Here is a 12,043-nt window from a genome sequence, read left to right on the forward strand (position 1 = left end):
AAATACCCGCAAATGTCAGCAGCGACATCAGGGCCATACCCCTCCAGAGAGCAGAGCGTTCCTCTGCCCTGTTCTACTGCCTGCTGTCCTTCCAGCTGCGTACCACGGCTGGGAGGTCATGGGTGGCATCTAACCGGCAGACAGCGCGGCTGCCCACCACTGACAGGCAGATCTGTCCGGCTCGACATCTGAACGCCCGGACACGACACGACACGACACGACACGACGCGACAACCGAGGGAACACAATGGCACCCGAGGGAATGAGCGGCCGAGGAGCGTTCACGCTACGGGCCGCGAGGGCAGTCACCCCACGCACAAGGAATTAACAAAACCAGCATCTTTAAAGACGCCAAACACGCTCGAGAATCTAGGTTGTAACTCCTACGCTCGAAAATCTAGGTTTCAACAGCATCACTAGAGAATCTAAGCTTCGACGCCCACGTTCGACAATCTAGGTTTCACCACCACTGACTTGTTGATCGTGTGCCATTTCTCGACTGTGCAACGGTCCAGCCCGTGCCCCTACGCCGAGCCGCCTCCAAGGCGGCCGACACTGCCCGCCCACTACACGTTCCCCCGGGCCGGCTCTCGACACCGACGCCGACTGGGTCACCGCTGGCTGGCCGGGCCTGCTGGGCTGGCCGGACCCACCTCCGCCCGACGCTGGCTGCTCCCGCCCGTCACACGGTGTCAGGTCCGCCGGCGCCGGCGGCGCAAGTGCGCCCCGCCGGCCGGAGCTCTGGCTCCGAGTCGGCCGAGACCTGGGACGCGACAACGGCGCATCCTACGCCGCTGTCCTCCAGCGGCGCCCCCTCGGCGGCACCCGAGGCGGGCGCGCCATCGCCAGTCGGTGGCGCCGGCGTCATCCCCTCCCCGTCGCCGACGCAGGACAGCCCCTCTCCGATGGCGTAGGGCTTGGCCGCGATAACGTCCACACCTGGCTCCGTCAGCTCCATCGCAGGCTCTGCAGCCGCCGCCTGCGAGTCGATGGCCGTCGTCTGCGTGCAGCACACATCCAAACGGGCTCCCATCTCGTCCGCGACGCCTATCTTCTCCGCCCCCGTCGACGAGTCTGTGACGTCCGCCAAGGCGATTCCGACGTCCGCGGAAGGCTCCAAAGCGCCGACTGCATTCCCAGGGGCGCCTGCAGCCGCATTCACGCCTGCGAGCACCTGCGCGCTGTAGCTGCCGCCGCAGCCGGTGTCGTAGCTGAGAGTCGTCTCGCTCCCGGCAAAGCTGGTGCGTGCCGTGGCGGCTGACGCGACGGCGGAGGCCCACTGACGCTCCCACGCCAGCGCTCCCGCGGACAGTGGCGCGACGGCATCGGACCAGCCAGGCGTCAGAGGCGACGGCGCTGGCGGACTGGCCTGCGCTGGCCAGCCGGACACGCTCGTCTGCGCGTACTGCTGGTACGCCAGGTACTGCCGCCCCGTCTCGCGCACACCGAGAGGGGAAGTGGCGCCGCCGCCGTCGTCAACCGGCCACGGGCTCGGCGTCGTCGGCCAGCTGCGGAGCGTCGAAGCGAAGTCGTCCTGCGAGGCCTGGTAGCCGGCCAAGCCGCCCCAGACGGACGCCGGAGCCGTAAACTCGGCCGGCCGCGAGAACGCCGAGAAGTCGAGCGGCGCCAGCGGCGAGCCACCCTCCTCCGCGGCCACCACGTCGAAGTCGTAGGTCGGGTAGGCGGCGGCCTCGCCGGCCGGCGGCCAGGCCCAGCCGGCGCCGCTACAGTCGGGCGCCGGTCCGCCGCGGTCCGGCTCTGGCGTGGCCGGCGGCGCCGCGCCCCCGGCCGCCGGCGAGCGCTGCCCGCCCGGCGACGCCGACAGCGAGCTGCACAGTGTGCAGAACGACGGTAGCTGCTGGGAATGCGCCGGATCAGGCTGCGGCGGGGACGCGGCCGCTAGCGGCGGCGGCGGCGTCGAAGGTGCTGCGTCCAGTGGCGGGAGCGGGGCGCCGGGCGACGGCAGCGACAGCGGAAACGGTGGTGAGGAGGCGACGCCGGCCGGCTTCGGCGGCGGCGGTGGCTCACTCAGATGGCGCAGCAGCTGCGAGAAGGGCGCCGAGGCCGGCAGGCTGGGCATGTAGAGCAGCCGCAGCGGCGGCCGCGGCGGCGGCGGCCGGCGCGACGCGCCCTCCTCGCCCGGACGATGCCCCACGTCGATCTGGGCCGACAGCCAGTTGTACAGGTTGTGGCTCTGTGGAGCATGGATCGCCGGCGCTGTCAGCACACATCAGCACGCCCACTTCACTCACTAATCAAAAGCGAGCGATCGTGCTGTTGGGCAGGAGCACCCAAGTCGGAACAATTTTCCGATACAAAATCACGCGCAGTCGATCATCCTTAGTACCATTTTTATTGCGATGCGGAATGCAATGCCACAGCCTTAGACAGAAACCCCATATGAACACACACACGCACGCACGCACGCACGCACCTACACACCTACACGTACGCACGCACGCACCCACGCACCTACACGCACGCATGCACGCACGCACGCAACCACACCCGCACGCAGATAGCCAAAAGCCTGGCAACTGAAACCGACTCAGTTCTGGTGCTGCGTGTGCGAGACTGGTGCCTGAGTGTAGCACCGCGGCCGGGGCTGGCTCGGTCGGCGCCCCGCCCGGCGACGCACCGTGTCCGTGTGGGGTGGACGGCTGCTGTCCTGCTTCAGCGCCGCCGACAGGTCCATCGGCGGCTCGACTCGAGCTTGGACTCGGGCCGCCCTCGACTCAGACTCCGAGTCGTCCCGGACGGCCGGCTCATCGGCAACCGAGCCAACTGCAATCAGGGCACTCGCTCAATATCGCCTGCCATGGTTTCATGCCTAACCGCCAAGCATTCCATGTCGTCTCGGCCGGGCCGCCAGTGGTTTCCGCGGAACACATACACATTTCTAAAGCAGGACCGCTGAATAATACAAGCAGCACCTATCAACAGCCTGCTACGGGTACCTGTGAGTGTGGCTACAGACGACAGCTCCGCTTCGTCCGCAGCTCCTTCGAGCCGGCGCCGCGGAGCCGGAGGAGCTGATTCCGGGCTCGGCTGGTTCCCGAAGTCGCCGCCAGATGTCACCCCGTATGATATCTGGTTCCAGACGGCACCCTGAGACGACCATGACCCGAAAGACGACCTGATCGCCAGGAAAAGTTAGCTGGTAACATCAATGGTAAAGGAACTCAACGCCTTTAAAAGCAAACGGAGAAACACTAGCTAGATCATCGTTTGCAACGTCGATTCGTTTTTATGAGGGGACATATCCCATCAGCAAAGCACATGCACTGCCACGGGTTTCGGAAAATGCTGGCTTCGAAATGAAACAACTTTCATTCCTCCAGCTCGGGAGCCTAAATACATACGTGTTGCTTCAAACCGCCCAAATCACTTACGGCTACGGTGGAAAGACAAGTGGCGCACACGACGCCATTTGATAACATTCTCAGGAAAGTATGCTGCAAGAGCGCCAAATTGAACACTCAGATGTATCGGGCTGATTTATCCACGCTGGAAACTTTTGCCCATTCCTGCTGCCGCTAGCAAAACAATGATGAATTTGACCAGTGGTGATACCAGCTATCAGGTGCATCGATAGGCGCAATGCCCCTAAACAGAGAGCACAAGGCGACGACACCTACACTCCAGCCACCGGCGCGTCCTCCATCTGCGTCTCACCCGAAGCTCTGCTGGGCGGAGTACCAGTGATCCCGCTGCGTCATCCAGGGAGCGTAGCCGGCCGCGGCCGGGCGGACCTGCTGCTCCCAGAGGACAGCACGGCTGGTGGCCGCCGGCGGCGAGCCGGGCCCCGCCGGGCGCGGCTCGCCGCCGCTCGGCACGCTTGGGTACGGCCGGTAGCGCGCGGTCGGCGCCGGCGCGGCCGAGGCGCGTGAGACGCGGCGCGCGGCGCTGGCGGCGCGGTCCTCACAGACGCGCACGGCCGCCAGCACGTCCTCCAGCCACGAAGCGGAGCGTGGCTTCAACTCCGGCTCCAGCTCCCGCCGCGGCTCCGACTGCGCCTGCGCCTGCGCCTGCGCCTGCGGCTGCGGCTGCGGCTGCGGCTGCGGCTGCGGCTGCGGCTGCGGTTGCGGTTGCGGCTCCGTCTCCGGCTCCCGCCGCGGCTCCGGTGCCGGCCGCTCCGCCTCGGCCGAGGTGACGGTGGAGGTGACACGCCGCTCCGCCGGGTCGGCCGGCGCCGGCGCCGGCAGCGGCACGATCTTGGCGCCGAGCGAGCGACGCCACCAGGCGCCGGCCGCCTCCCCGGCGCCGGTCGCCGCCGAGCTGTTGTTGTTGACGTCCGTGGCGCTGGAGCCAGCGGCGGCGGCGCTCGCACCACTGACGGCCGGCTGGATCTTGACGGGCAGGTGGGCGCGCGGCGCGGGAGGCACCCGGTCCCGGCAGGACGAGTCCGGTGACGCGCGTTCCCGGGGTGCTGGAGACCGGAGCTCGGTTACGGGTTGAACAGAGCCCACGATCGGTTACGAAGCGACCAGAGAGAAGGCAACGTCACGGCACAACCGGAACCCAGGCCCTGTCACGGGCCGACCAACGTCCAGGCTGGGTTACATCATGACCAGAATCCCGCCTCAGCTGCGGCACGACTACGATCCAGGCCTCATTATGGCAAGTCCATTGGGAATGCACGAAATGGTGCAATCAGGACCCAGCTACGGTCACGAAACGACGCACGCCTCGGCTGGTCATCTGATAGGCTAACTGCCAAGTTGCACGGTACCGCGCGGTTCAACACGTGTCCAGATCGGGCTCCGGGTGCGCACACGTGTCCTCATCCTCTGGGGCACGGAGCCCGCGGCGGCGCCGCCACAGGACGGAGACGGCGAGAGCGATCGCGCAGGTGAGGGGGGGGGGGGGGGGCGCCCGCTCGGCCAGCACTCACACGCCCGCTGCTGCCGGCCCTGGCGCTGCAGCGACGCCTGCTTCGTCGCCAGCCGCTTGTTGTTTTTGGCACTGCGAAGGCACGGTAAGGAGCTGAGTGGCTGATGGCACTGCATCATGTACGCAGCCGCACCAGTGACACCACACACGCAGGACACGGCACATGGTTCAATGAACGAAATAGCTTTTACTCATCTTCTCGCAGCCACGGGACATATCACATTGGAGGTAGTCTTTAGATGCCCGCTTTATGTTCATGGCCGAACATATACCATTAATGGCGTGATCAAATCTGGCACAGCACGGGTCCGTTGGACGCGCCCGGGTCCACTAGATGCAGACACACGCAAACGGAGGCAAGACAACAACTATCGCCGTCAGATGTCAACCCGCGCAGCCCCCTCGACCCATGCAACACCCCCGCCCTCCTCGAACCGTGCAACGCCCCTCCCTCGACTCGTACAGCCCCCCTCGACCCGTGCAACTCCACTCGACTCGTACAACCCCAGTCGACCAGTGCAATTCCCCTCGACTCGTGCAACCCTCCTCGACACGTGCAATTCTCCTCGACTCGTGCAACCCTCTTCGACACGTGCAACGCCCCTCCCTTGGCCTCTGCAACCCGCCTAGACCCGTCCAACCCCCATCGACCCGTGCAACCCCTCCCACGACGCGTGCAGACTCTCTTCCCTCGACCAGTGCAATCTCCCTCCCTGGGCCCGCGCAACCCCCTCCCTCAACCCGTGCAGTCCCCTCGAACCTTTCAACCCTCCCCCTCGACCCGTGAAACCCCAGATACAGTTCCGACCACCTCCCATCCGTGGGCGTTGGCGACAACCCATGCAGTGCGGTCCGGGCCCACCTCTTCAGATGGTGTTTGGTGTTATTCAGATGGTGTTCAGATGCTGTTTCACGCCGCCAATTTGAATTGGATTGACCCCAAACCGCTACACGCCATCGTGCTCAGCTAGCGGCCCCGTTCAATCCAGAATGTGATAGTGGCATTGGTACGCTTCAGTCTTAGCTCATCACCTGTTTAAATCAGTTTGTGGCTCCCACTGTCACCCAGAACACAGTAAGTACGGCTTCACCAAAGCAACCGCTGCCCTTCCATAAAACAACACCACCAGGATTTCACCAGGAGTGCACGGTTACAGCCTGGCCCCAGACAAGCCTTTCCGCGGCAGAGCCGAGTACGGTGCCCACCAAATCACAGTCTCAGACGCGTCTCCTCCATCGCGCACGAGGTGCCCGGGCTGCAGCACGAGCGACTGACGCGCCTCAGCCGGGTTACTCACTGATGCCGGCTGCACTGGACGCGCCTCAGCCGGGTTACTCACTGATGCCGGCTGCACTGGACGCGCCTCAGCCGGGTTACTCACTGATGCCGGCTGCACTGGACGTGCCTCAGCCGGGTTACTCACTGATGCCGGCTGCACTGGACGCGCCTCAGCCGGGTTACTCACTGATGCCGGCTGCACTGGACGCGCCTCAGCCGGGTTACTCACTGATGCCGGCTGCACTGGACGTGCCTCAATCGGGCTACTCACTAGTGCCGGCTGCACTGGACGCGCCTCAGCCGGGTTACTCACTGATGCCGGCTGCACTGGACGTGCCTCAATCGGGCTACTCACTGGTGCCGGCTGCACTGGACGCGCCTCAGCCGGGTTACTCACTGATGCCGGCTGCACTGGACGTGCCTCAGCCGGGCTACTCACTAGTGCCGGCTGCATTGGACGTGCCTCAATCGGGCTACTCACTAGTGCCGGCTGCATTGGACGTGCCTCAGTCGGGCTACTCACTGGTGCCGGCTGCACTGGACGTGCCTCAGCCGGGCTACTCACTGGTGCCGGCTGCATTGGACGTGCCTCAGTCGGGCTACTCACTGGTGCCGGCTGCCCTGGACGTGCCTCAGCCGGGCTACTCACTGGTGCCGGCTGCACTGGACGTGCCTCAGTCGGGCTACTCACTGGTGCCGGCTGCAGTGGACGTGCCTCAGTCGGGCTACTCACTGGTGCCGGCTGCACTGGACGTGCCTCAGCCGGGCTACTCACTGGTGCCGGCTGCATTGGAAGTGCCTCAGCCGGACTACTCACTGGTGTCGGCTGCACTGGACACAACAGCACCTCTTGAACGGACACCGTGACCGGTGGCCGCGCGTCAGCATCACCAGGCCGTGGTTCTTGCAGGCGATGCAGGTGGGCAGCCGGCGCCCGTCCACGCGGAACGGGTACGGGCTAAACACGCCCGCTGGGGGCGCAGTACCATGGGCTTCACCACCACTAGGGGCAGTCAGCTTCGGGACCCGCTAGCTTATGGGCAAGCTGGAATGTGATTGTGTTTTCGAACCGTGTAAAACGGCACCAGGCCGCAGGGCAGAAATGACGTCCCGCGCCGAGTCAAAAGAGGCAGACGGGCCCCCAGCTGGGACAACAAAGTACACACCCACGCATACTCGGCACTAGTCACACCTGTGCATGTCATGTCCATGAATGAGAATGAATGAAAACGTAAGTCAAAGGGAGGGGCCATACGGCCACCAAAACCTGCTGACAGCCCCACGCTCCGAGCCCTGAGCTGATCAGCACAAAACGTTCACCAATTGAGGCGCCATAGTCCATATTCTATCCCTTTCAGAACATGGTGACCTTTGGTTAAATCAAAGGTCACCAAAAACACCCAAAACCACCTAATTTGGCTGCAGACAACCCATGCCGCGAGCCTATGGAACCAATCGGCACACACCCTTAAAGTTGATGCGACATAGGCCATATACTATCCTTCCCAGCACGTTGCGACCTCGGATCAGGTTAAATGTCACAAAAAAACGGTAGAAGCCACCTGGAATTAGTTGGCAGAAAATCTAATGTCCACAGCTTATGGGACCCATCGGCACAAAAACTGTACCAACAAATGCCTCCTGGCCGAAAAATAGTCCTTTCCAGAATATGGTGACCCTGGGTCAGGTCAAAGGTCACCAAAAATAAAGACCGGAAAATAGGTGCCCTTGGTGTTTCTGGTGATGTTAACCTGACCCAAGGTCACCATGCTCTGGAAAGGATACGATATCGACTATTATGCATCGATTGGTAAAGGTTCTGTGCCGAACAGTCCCATAAACTCGAAGCAAGTGGGTTGTCTGCAGCCCCATTTTCCGTTTTTTAAATATTTTGTTGACCTTTGACCAGACCCAAGGTCACCATCCTCTGAACAGGAAAGACTTTCAACTATGGCAAATTGATTGGTAAACGTTTTGCGCTTTTTGGCCGTTAGTTTCCGAGCATGGGGTTATCAACCACCTAATTCCACGTGGTTTTAGGCGTTTGGTGCCTCTGACCTGACCACAGGTCACCACCTTCTGGAAAACATGGGTTGTGGACCATGGCACATCAATTGGTGAAGGTTTTGTGCCGATAAGCCCTATACGCTCGGAGCATGGGATTGTCTGCAACCTCACTCCAGGTGGTTTCAGCCGTTTTTGACGACATTAGACGTGACCCAACATCACCGCGTCCTGAAGGGGTTAGGATAACGACTATGATGCATCGATTGGTACATGTTTTGTGTCGATCGGTCCTATAGGCTCGGAACATGGGGCTTTCTGCAGCCAATTTCGCCAGTTCAGGGCGGTTTTGTGACTTTTGACCTGATCAGAGATCACCGTGGGCCGCACGGCATGGGATATGGACTATGATGCATCGATCGGTTATGGTGTGGCGATTAGTCTCATAGGATCGGAGCGTGGGGTTGTCTGCAACCCTAAATTTCCGTTTTTGGCATTATTTGTGACGTTTGACCTGACCCAATGTCACCAAAATCTAAGATCAGACGAGTTGTTGACCAAGCGGCATCGAATGGTGAAGGTTTGGCGTCAATCGGTGCCATAGGCTCGGAGCATGGGGTTATCAACAGGTTTTGTCGGTCGCTTAGCCCCTCCTGAAGTACAAAAATAAGGCACAAATAAACACGTATATTGAGCACCGTGCGTCTTTTTGCTGCCTACCTTTTGCTCTGCGACGCCGTTCCTCCGTCACAGCCGTATTGACACCATCGCCACTTTCCATGACGCCCCCCAGGCGAGTCAAGCTGCCCAGCGCTATCGCAAACGCCCCGAGGACGGCCTTGAGCAACGCGGCCTACCACCGCCGCCCCTCCAGCAAACAGCTGACTGAGCACGCGGATGCCGGATCAAAACATTCGCCGCCCCGCAGAAACTGGCGAGCAAGCCGACGCATGCGCGTTTGGGGCTGGTTTTATCAGCGGCATCAGGGTGTTCTGCTTACCGCTTGTCATTCTGCTTGCTGTTTGTGCATCTTCACCTTTACCTATATTGTACAAGATTCAGGGCGAAGATTACTGTCGTGCCAGACATTTATGCACCTTAGGACCATAGTCCTTAAGGTCGATATTGTCCCACACCGACACGCGTAGAACTCTGCCCTGGCAACGCCAATACAGACAAGAACGGCGAAATGACACGCGCGATTCTGACGGTCTCGAATTTCACTCTGCACTGAACTCCGGGAACAAATAGCTGGCTGAGTCTGGGGCAGGGCTGAAATCCCACATGAAAATCTAGCAGTGTTCCATGGGCGATGACTGGAAAGAAATAACCAAGAATGGCTATTAGCTCATTCAACTTGGGAGAGCGTGCATTGCCTCTGCCTGTGCGCGTTGCGAGGATGCAGTCGACAACAGTCATTTAGGGACAGACGCGTGCTCTACACGCCTTTCCAAAACGAAATGACCATAGTTTCCTGCCGAAGCACGATGGTAGGTGGGCTATCGGGTGCCCCCGCAAAAAATGGAACGGAGAAAGCCAAATGAACTCTGAGGACAAGTAGCCGGCAGGGGTAGCAGTCGAATCGAAAAGTGTGAAAAGATCAAAGCCAAAACGGACAAAGTCGGATAAAATATCGCCTCAGTGAAATGAACTGGTGACATCCATGAGCCAGGCTCGGGATCCAGCAACTAGGCTCCTGTGTTTGTGAAGGAGCCAGCTGAAGCCAAGGACCAATATGTTTAGTTGCGAAAGCAGCGGTGAAATCCAGGAACCAGGGTGCAATGTTGTTGCAAAATGACCAATGTGATCCAGGAACCAGGAGGTGGAGTTGACAAAGAGGCCGACCGGAACCGGGGTCCGCTTCCAGCAGAGGAATAAAGGACTAGGAACTGACATGGGAAACCGGGCACGGGTCTGTCAAGGACCAGGAATAATGCAAAAGCGCGATTTGCGACAGGCGGCGGCCGCTGTACACCGCTCCCGGTGGTGGGCGCCTCTGTTGCTCGCGACCGCCCCAGTCGTACAGCGGCTAGGGAGGGAATTTTGAGGAGAATAGCACAGAGGCCAGCAAGGCGCTCACGTCAAATTTATCGTCTGATAGTCTCAGGGCGCCTTGCACATGGTTCGATGGTGGAGGCTGGCGAAGGCTCGATACCACTGAGAGCGTGTAACGGGTGAGCACGGACGGACCCAGGCTGGTAGGTCACGGGATGCCGGTTGGCCAAGCCCTTCAGATCCTTTGGATCTACGGTCTCATCTGAATGTGCCAGGACTGCATCCTCTCTCACGTCAGGCGTACATTGCTGATAACTCTCCTGGCTTAAATACTTTTGGCTGCCTACTTGTTTTGTTGTTTATCACGATTGGCTTGGTCCACGTTGAATTTTTGTCCTTCGAGTTGTATTCCGATCTTACTTTTATCTTTTCTTAATTTAAGTCTTTCTTTCTTTCTTTTATCTTTTCTTAATTAATTTTCTTACTTTAAATCGATACCCTGGTTCCCAGGCAAAAAGTAGAATGACAAAAAATATACAAAAAAGTCGAAAATAAACAGACGAAAGGCGAAATGCGAACCTTACCATAGTTAGTGAACCGTTCCATGTACTTGCCTATAAGGCGAGACGCGAATATCACGTTAAGGGGATTTAGGATAAACCAACACAATTCACTGAGTCAAATGTCGAGATGAATCGATGGTCTCAATCTCGCACGACGTTTTGAGATGCATACCGATCACAGCCAGTGTCCTACAAGTAAGTATGGACAAAACACTGGGAATGCAGAACTTAAGAACAGCAACCGAGCACGCGAACGCAATAACCGATTGCACAAAACCCAGTGCTTTCAACGAGAGCAAAGTCCTCCAAGGACTCGGCGTACTAAATTTCATTCGCGAGACGCCACCTGTTCACTACTCAACGGCGGTGGTACAGGAGCACGCGTTGCTTGCCCGAGCAGCGCGATCGTGTAACCGCTCTGCACTGCAGGGTACCTGGTGCGGTCGGCTGCACTGGCACCCTGCTACCTGATGATGCCGAGAATGTGATGGTAATCGAGGCACAACAGTACGGTGGGAGGGTAAGCCTACCCGGGCGCCTCGTGAGCACATCGAGCCACTGACTTCTTCACCTTTGACGCCACCGGAGACCCACGCTGCACCGGCAGCCTTCGCGCGGGCCGAATCCCAGTGGTCGTAGCTGTATGCGCTGCTGGCCTGGAGATGCACAGCTCAAATCCGCGCACGTGTCGGCAGTCCAAATCCGTGCACGCGCCTGACGGGCACACGGAGTGCCGCACGCGTGCCACACCAAAACGATGGCGTTGATAGCCATACTCCTACTGGTGGTCTGGCACGAGTACCCTTCAGTTTGAAAAAAATATTGATGCCTGCTTTCGTCATGTTCATCTCACACCTTACAAGACCGGGTTTCGTACCGATCTTACATGTGTTTATCTCCATGTTCTGTTCGTGGTACACTGTCCATGACTGTTTGCTGCTTCTCTCACTCTCCGTCCTTTCTTTCATGCTTTGCGTTTTCCTTCCTTACCCTTTATTTTTCCTCATTTCTTCCTTTGCTCATTCCTTCCTTTCTTCCTTGCTTCTTTCCTTCCTTCGTTTCTTGCCTATCCTTCATTCCTTCCTTCGTTTCTCCACATCCTTCATTCCTTCTTTCATTCTTTCTTTGCTTGCTTGCTCCCTTGCTCCCTCTTTCATTTCTTTCTCCCTTGTGGCCTTTTACCTCCTTCATTCAATCCTCCCCCTTCTTTCCCTCCCTTCCTCCTCCTTCACTCCTCCCCACCTTGCCTCCCTGACCATCAGCATGCCGTTCCCCCGACTCCTAGCCCAGACGCTATATCAAGAACGTG

At 59.5% G+C, this 12,043-nt stretch overlaps 1 protein-coding gene across 1 annotated transcript; it reads right to left on the reverse strand.

Moving 5' to 3' along the window:
* Positions 1-281: 281 nt before the first annotated feature.
* On the reverse strand, positions 282-8,988 carry LOC119098728 (doublesex and mab-3 related transcription factor 3, truncated). The gene is made up of 9 exons (XM_037221743.1): positions 8,897-8,988; positions 6,990-7,143; positions 4,895-4,965; positions 4,331-4,429; positions 2,639-2,784; positions 2,156-2,194; positions 1,366-1,690; positions 940-1,074; positions 282-286 (listed from the first exon to the last, which is right to left on the reverse strand). The coding sequence occupies exons 1-9, from the start codon at positions 8,955-8,957 to the stop codon at positions 282-284; spliced, it is 1,035 nt and encodes a 344-aa protein (XP_037077638.1). The 5' UTR covers positions 8,958-8,988.
* Between the last annotated feature and the right edge of the window lie 3,055 nt (positions 8,989-12,043).

The sequence above is a fragment of the Pollicipes pollicipes genome, unplaced genomic scaffold (genome assembly GCF_011947565.3).
Source record: "Pollicipes pollicipes isolate AB1234 unplaced genomic scaffold, Ppol_2.1 Scaffold_2555;HRSCAF=2994_pilon_pilon_pilon, whole genome shotgun sequence".
NCBI lineage: Eukaryota > Metazoa > Arthropoda > Thecostraca > Pollicipedomorpha > Pollicipedidae > Pollicipes > Pollicipes pollicipes.

What these genes read in the sequence shown, in the direction of transcription:
- LOC119098728 (XM_037221743.1), bottom strand. Translation starts at nt 8,957, where the DNA reads ATGGAAAGTGGCGATGGTGTCAATACGGCTGTGACGGAGGAACGGCGT. An exon ending in GATCCAGCCGGCCGTCAGTG is followed by an intron (nt 2,785 to 4,330) that starts GTGCGAGCGCCG and finishes CCCTGATTGCAG; the next exon opens with TTGGCTCGGTTGCCGATGAG. An exon ending in GTCCACCCCACACGGACACG is followed by an intron (nt 2,195 to 2,638) that starts GTGCGTCGCCGG and finishes CATGCTCCACAG; the next exon opens with AGCCACAACCTGTACAACTG.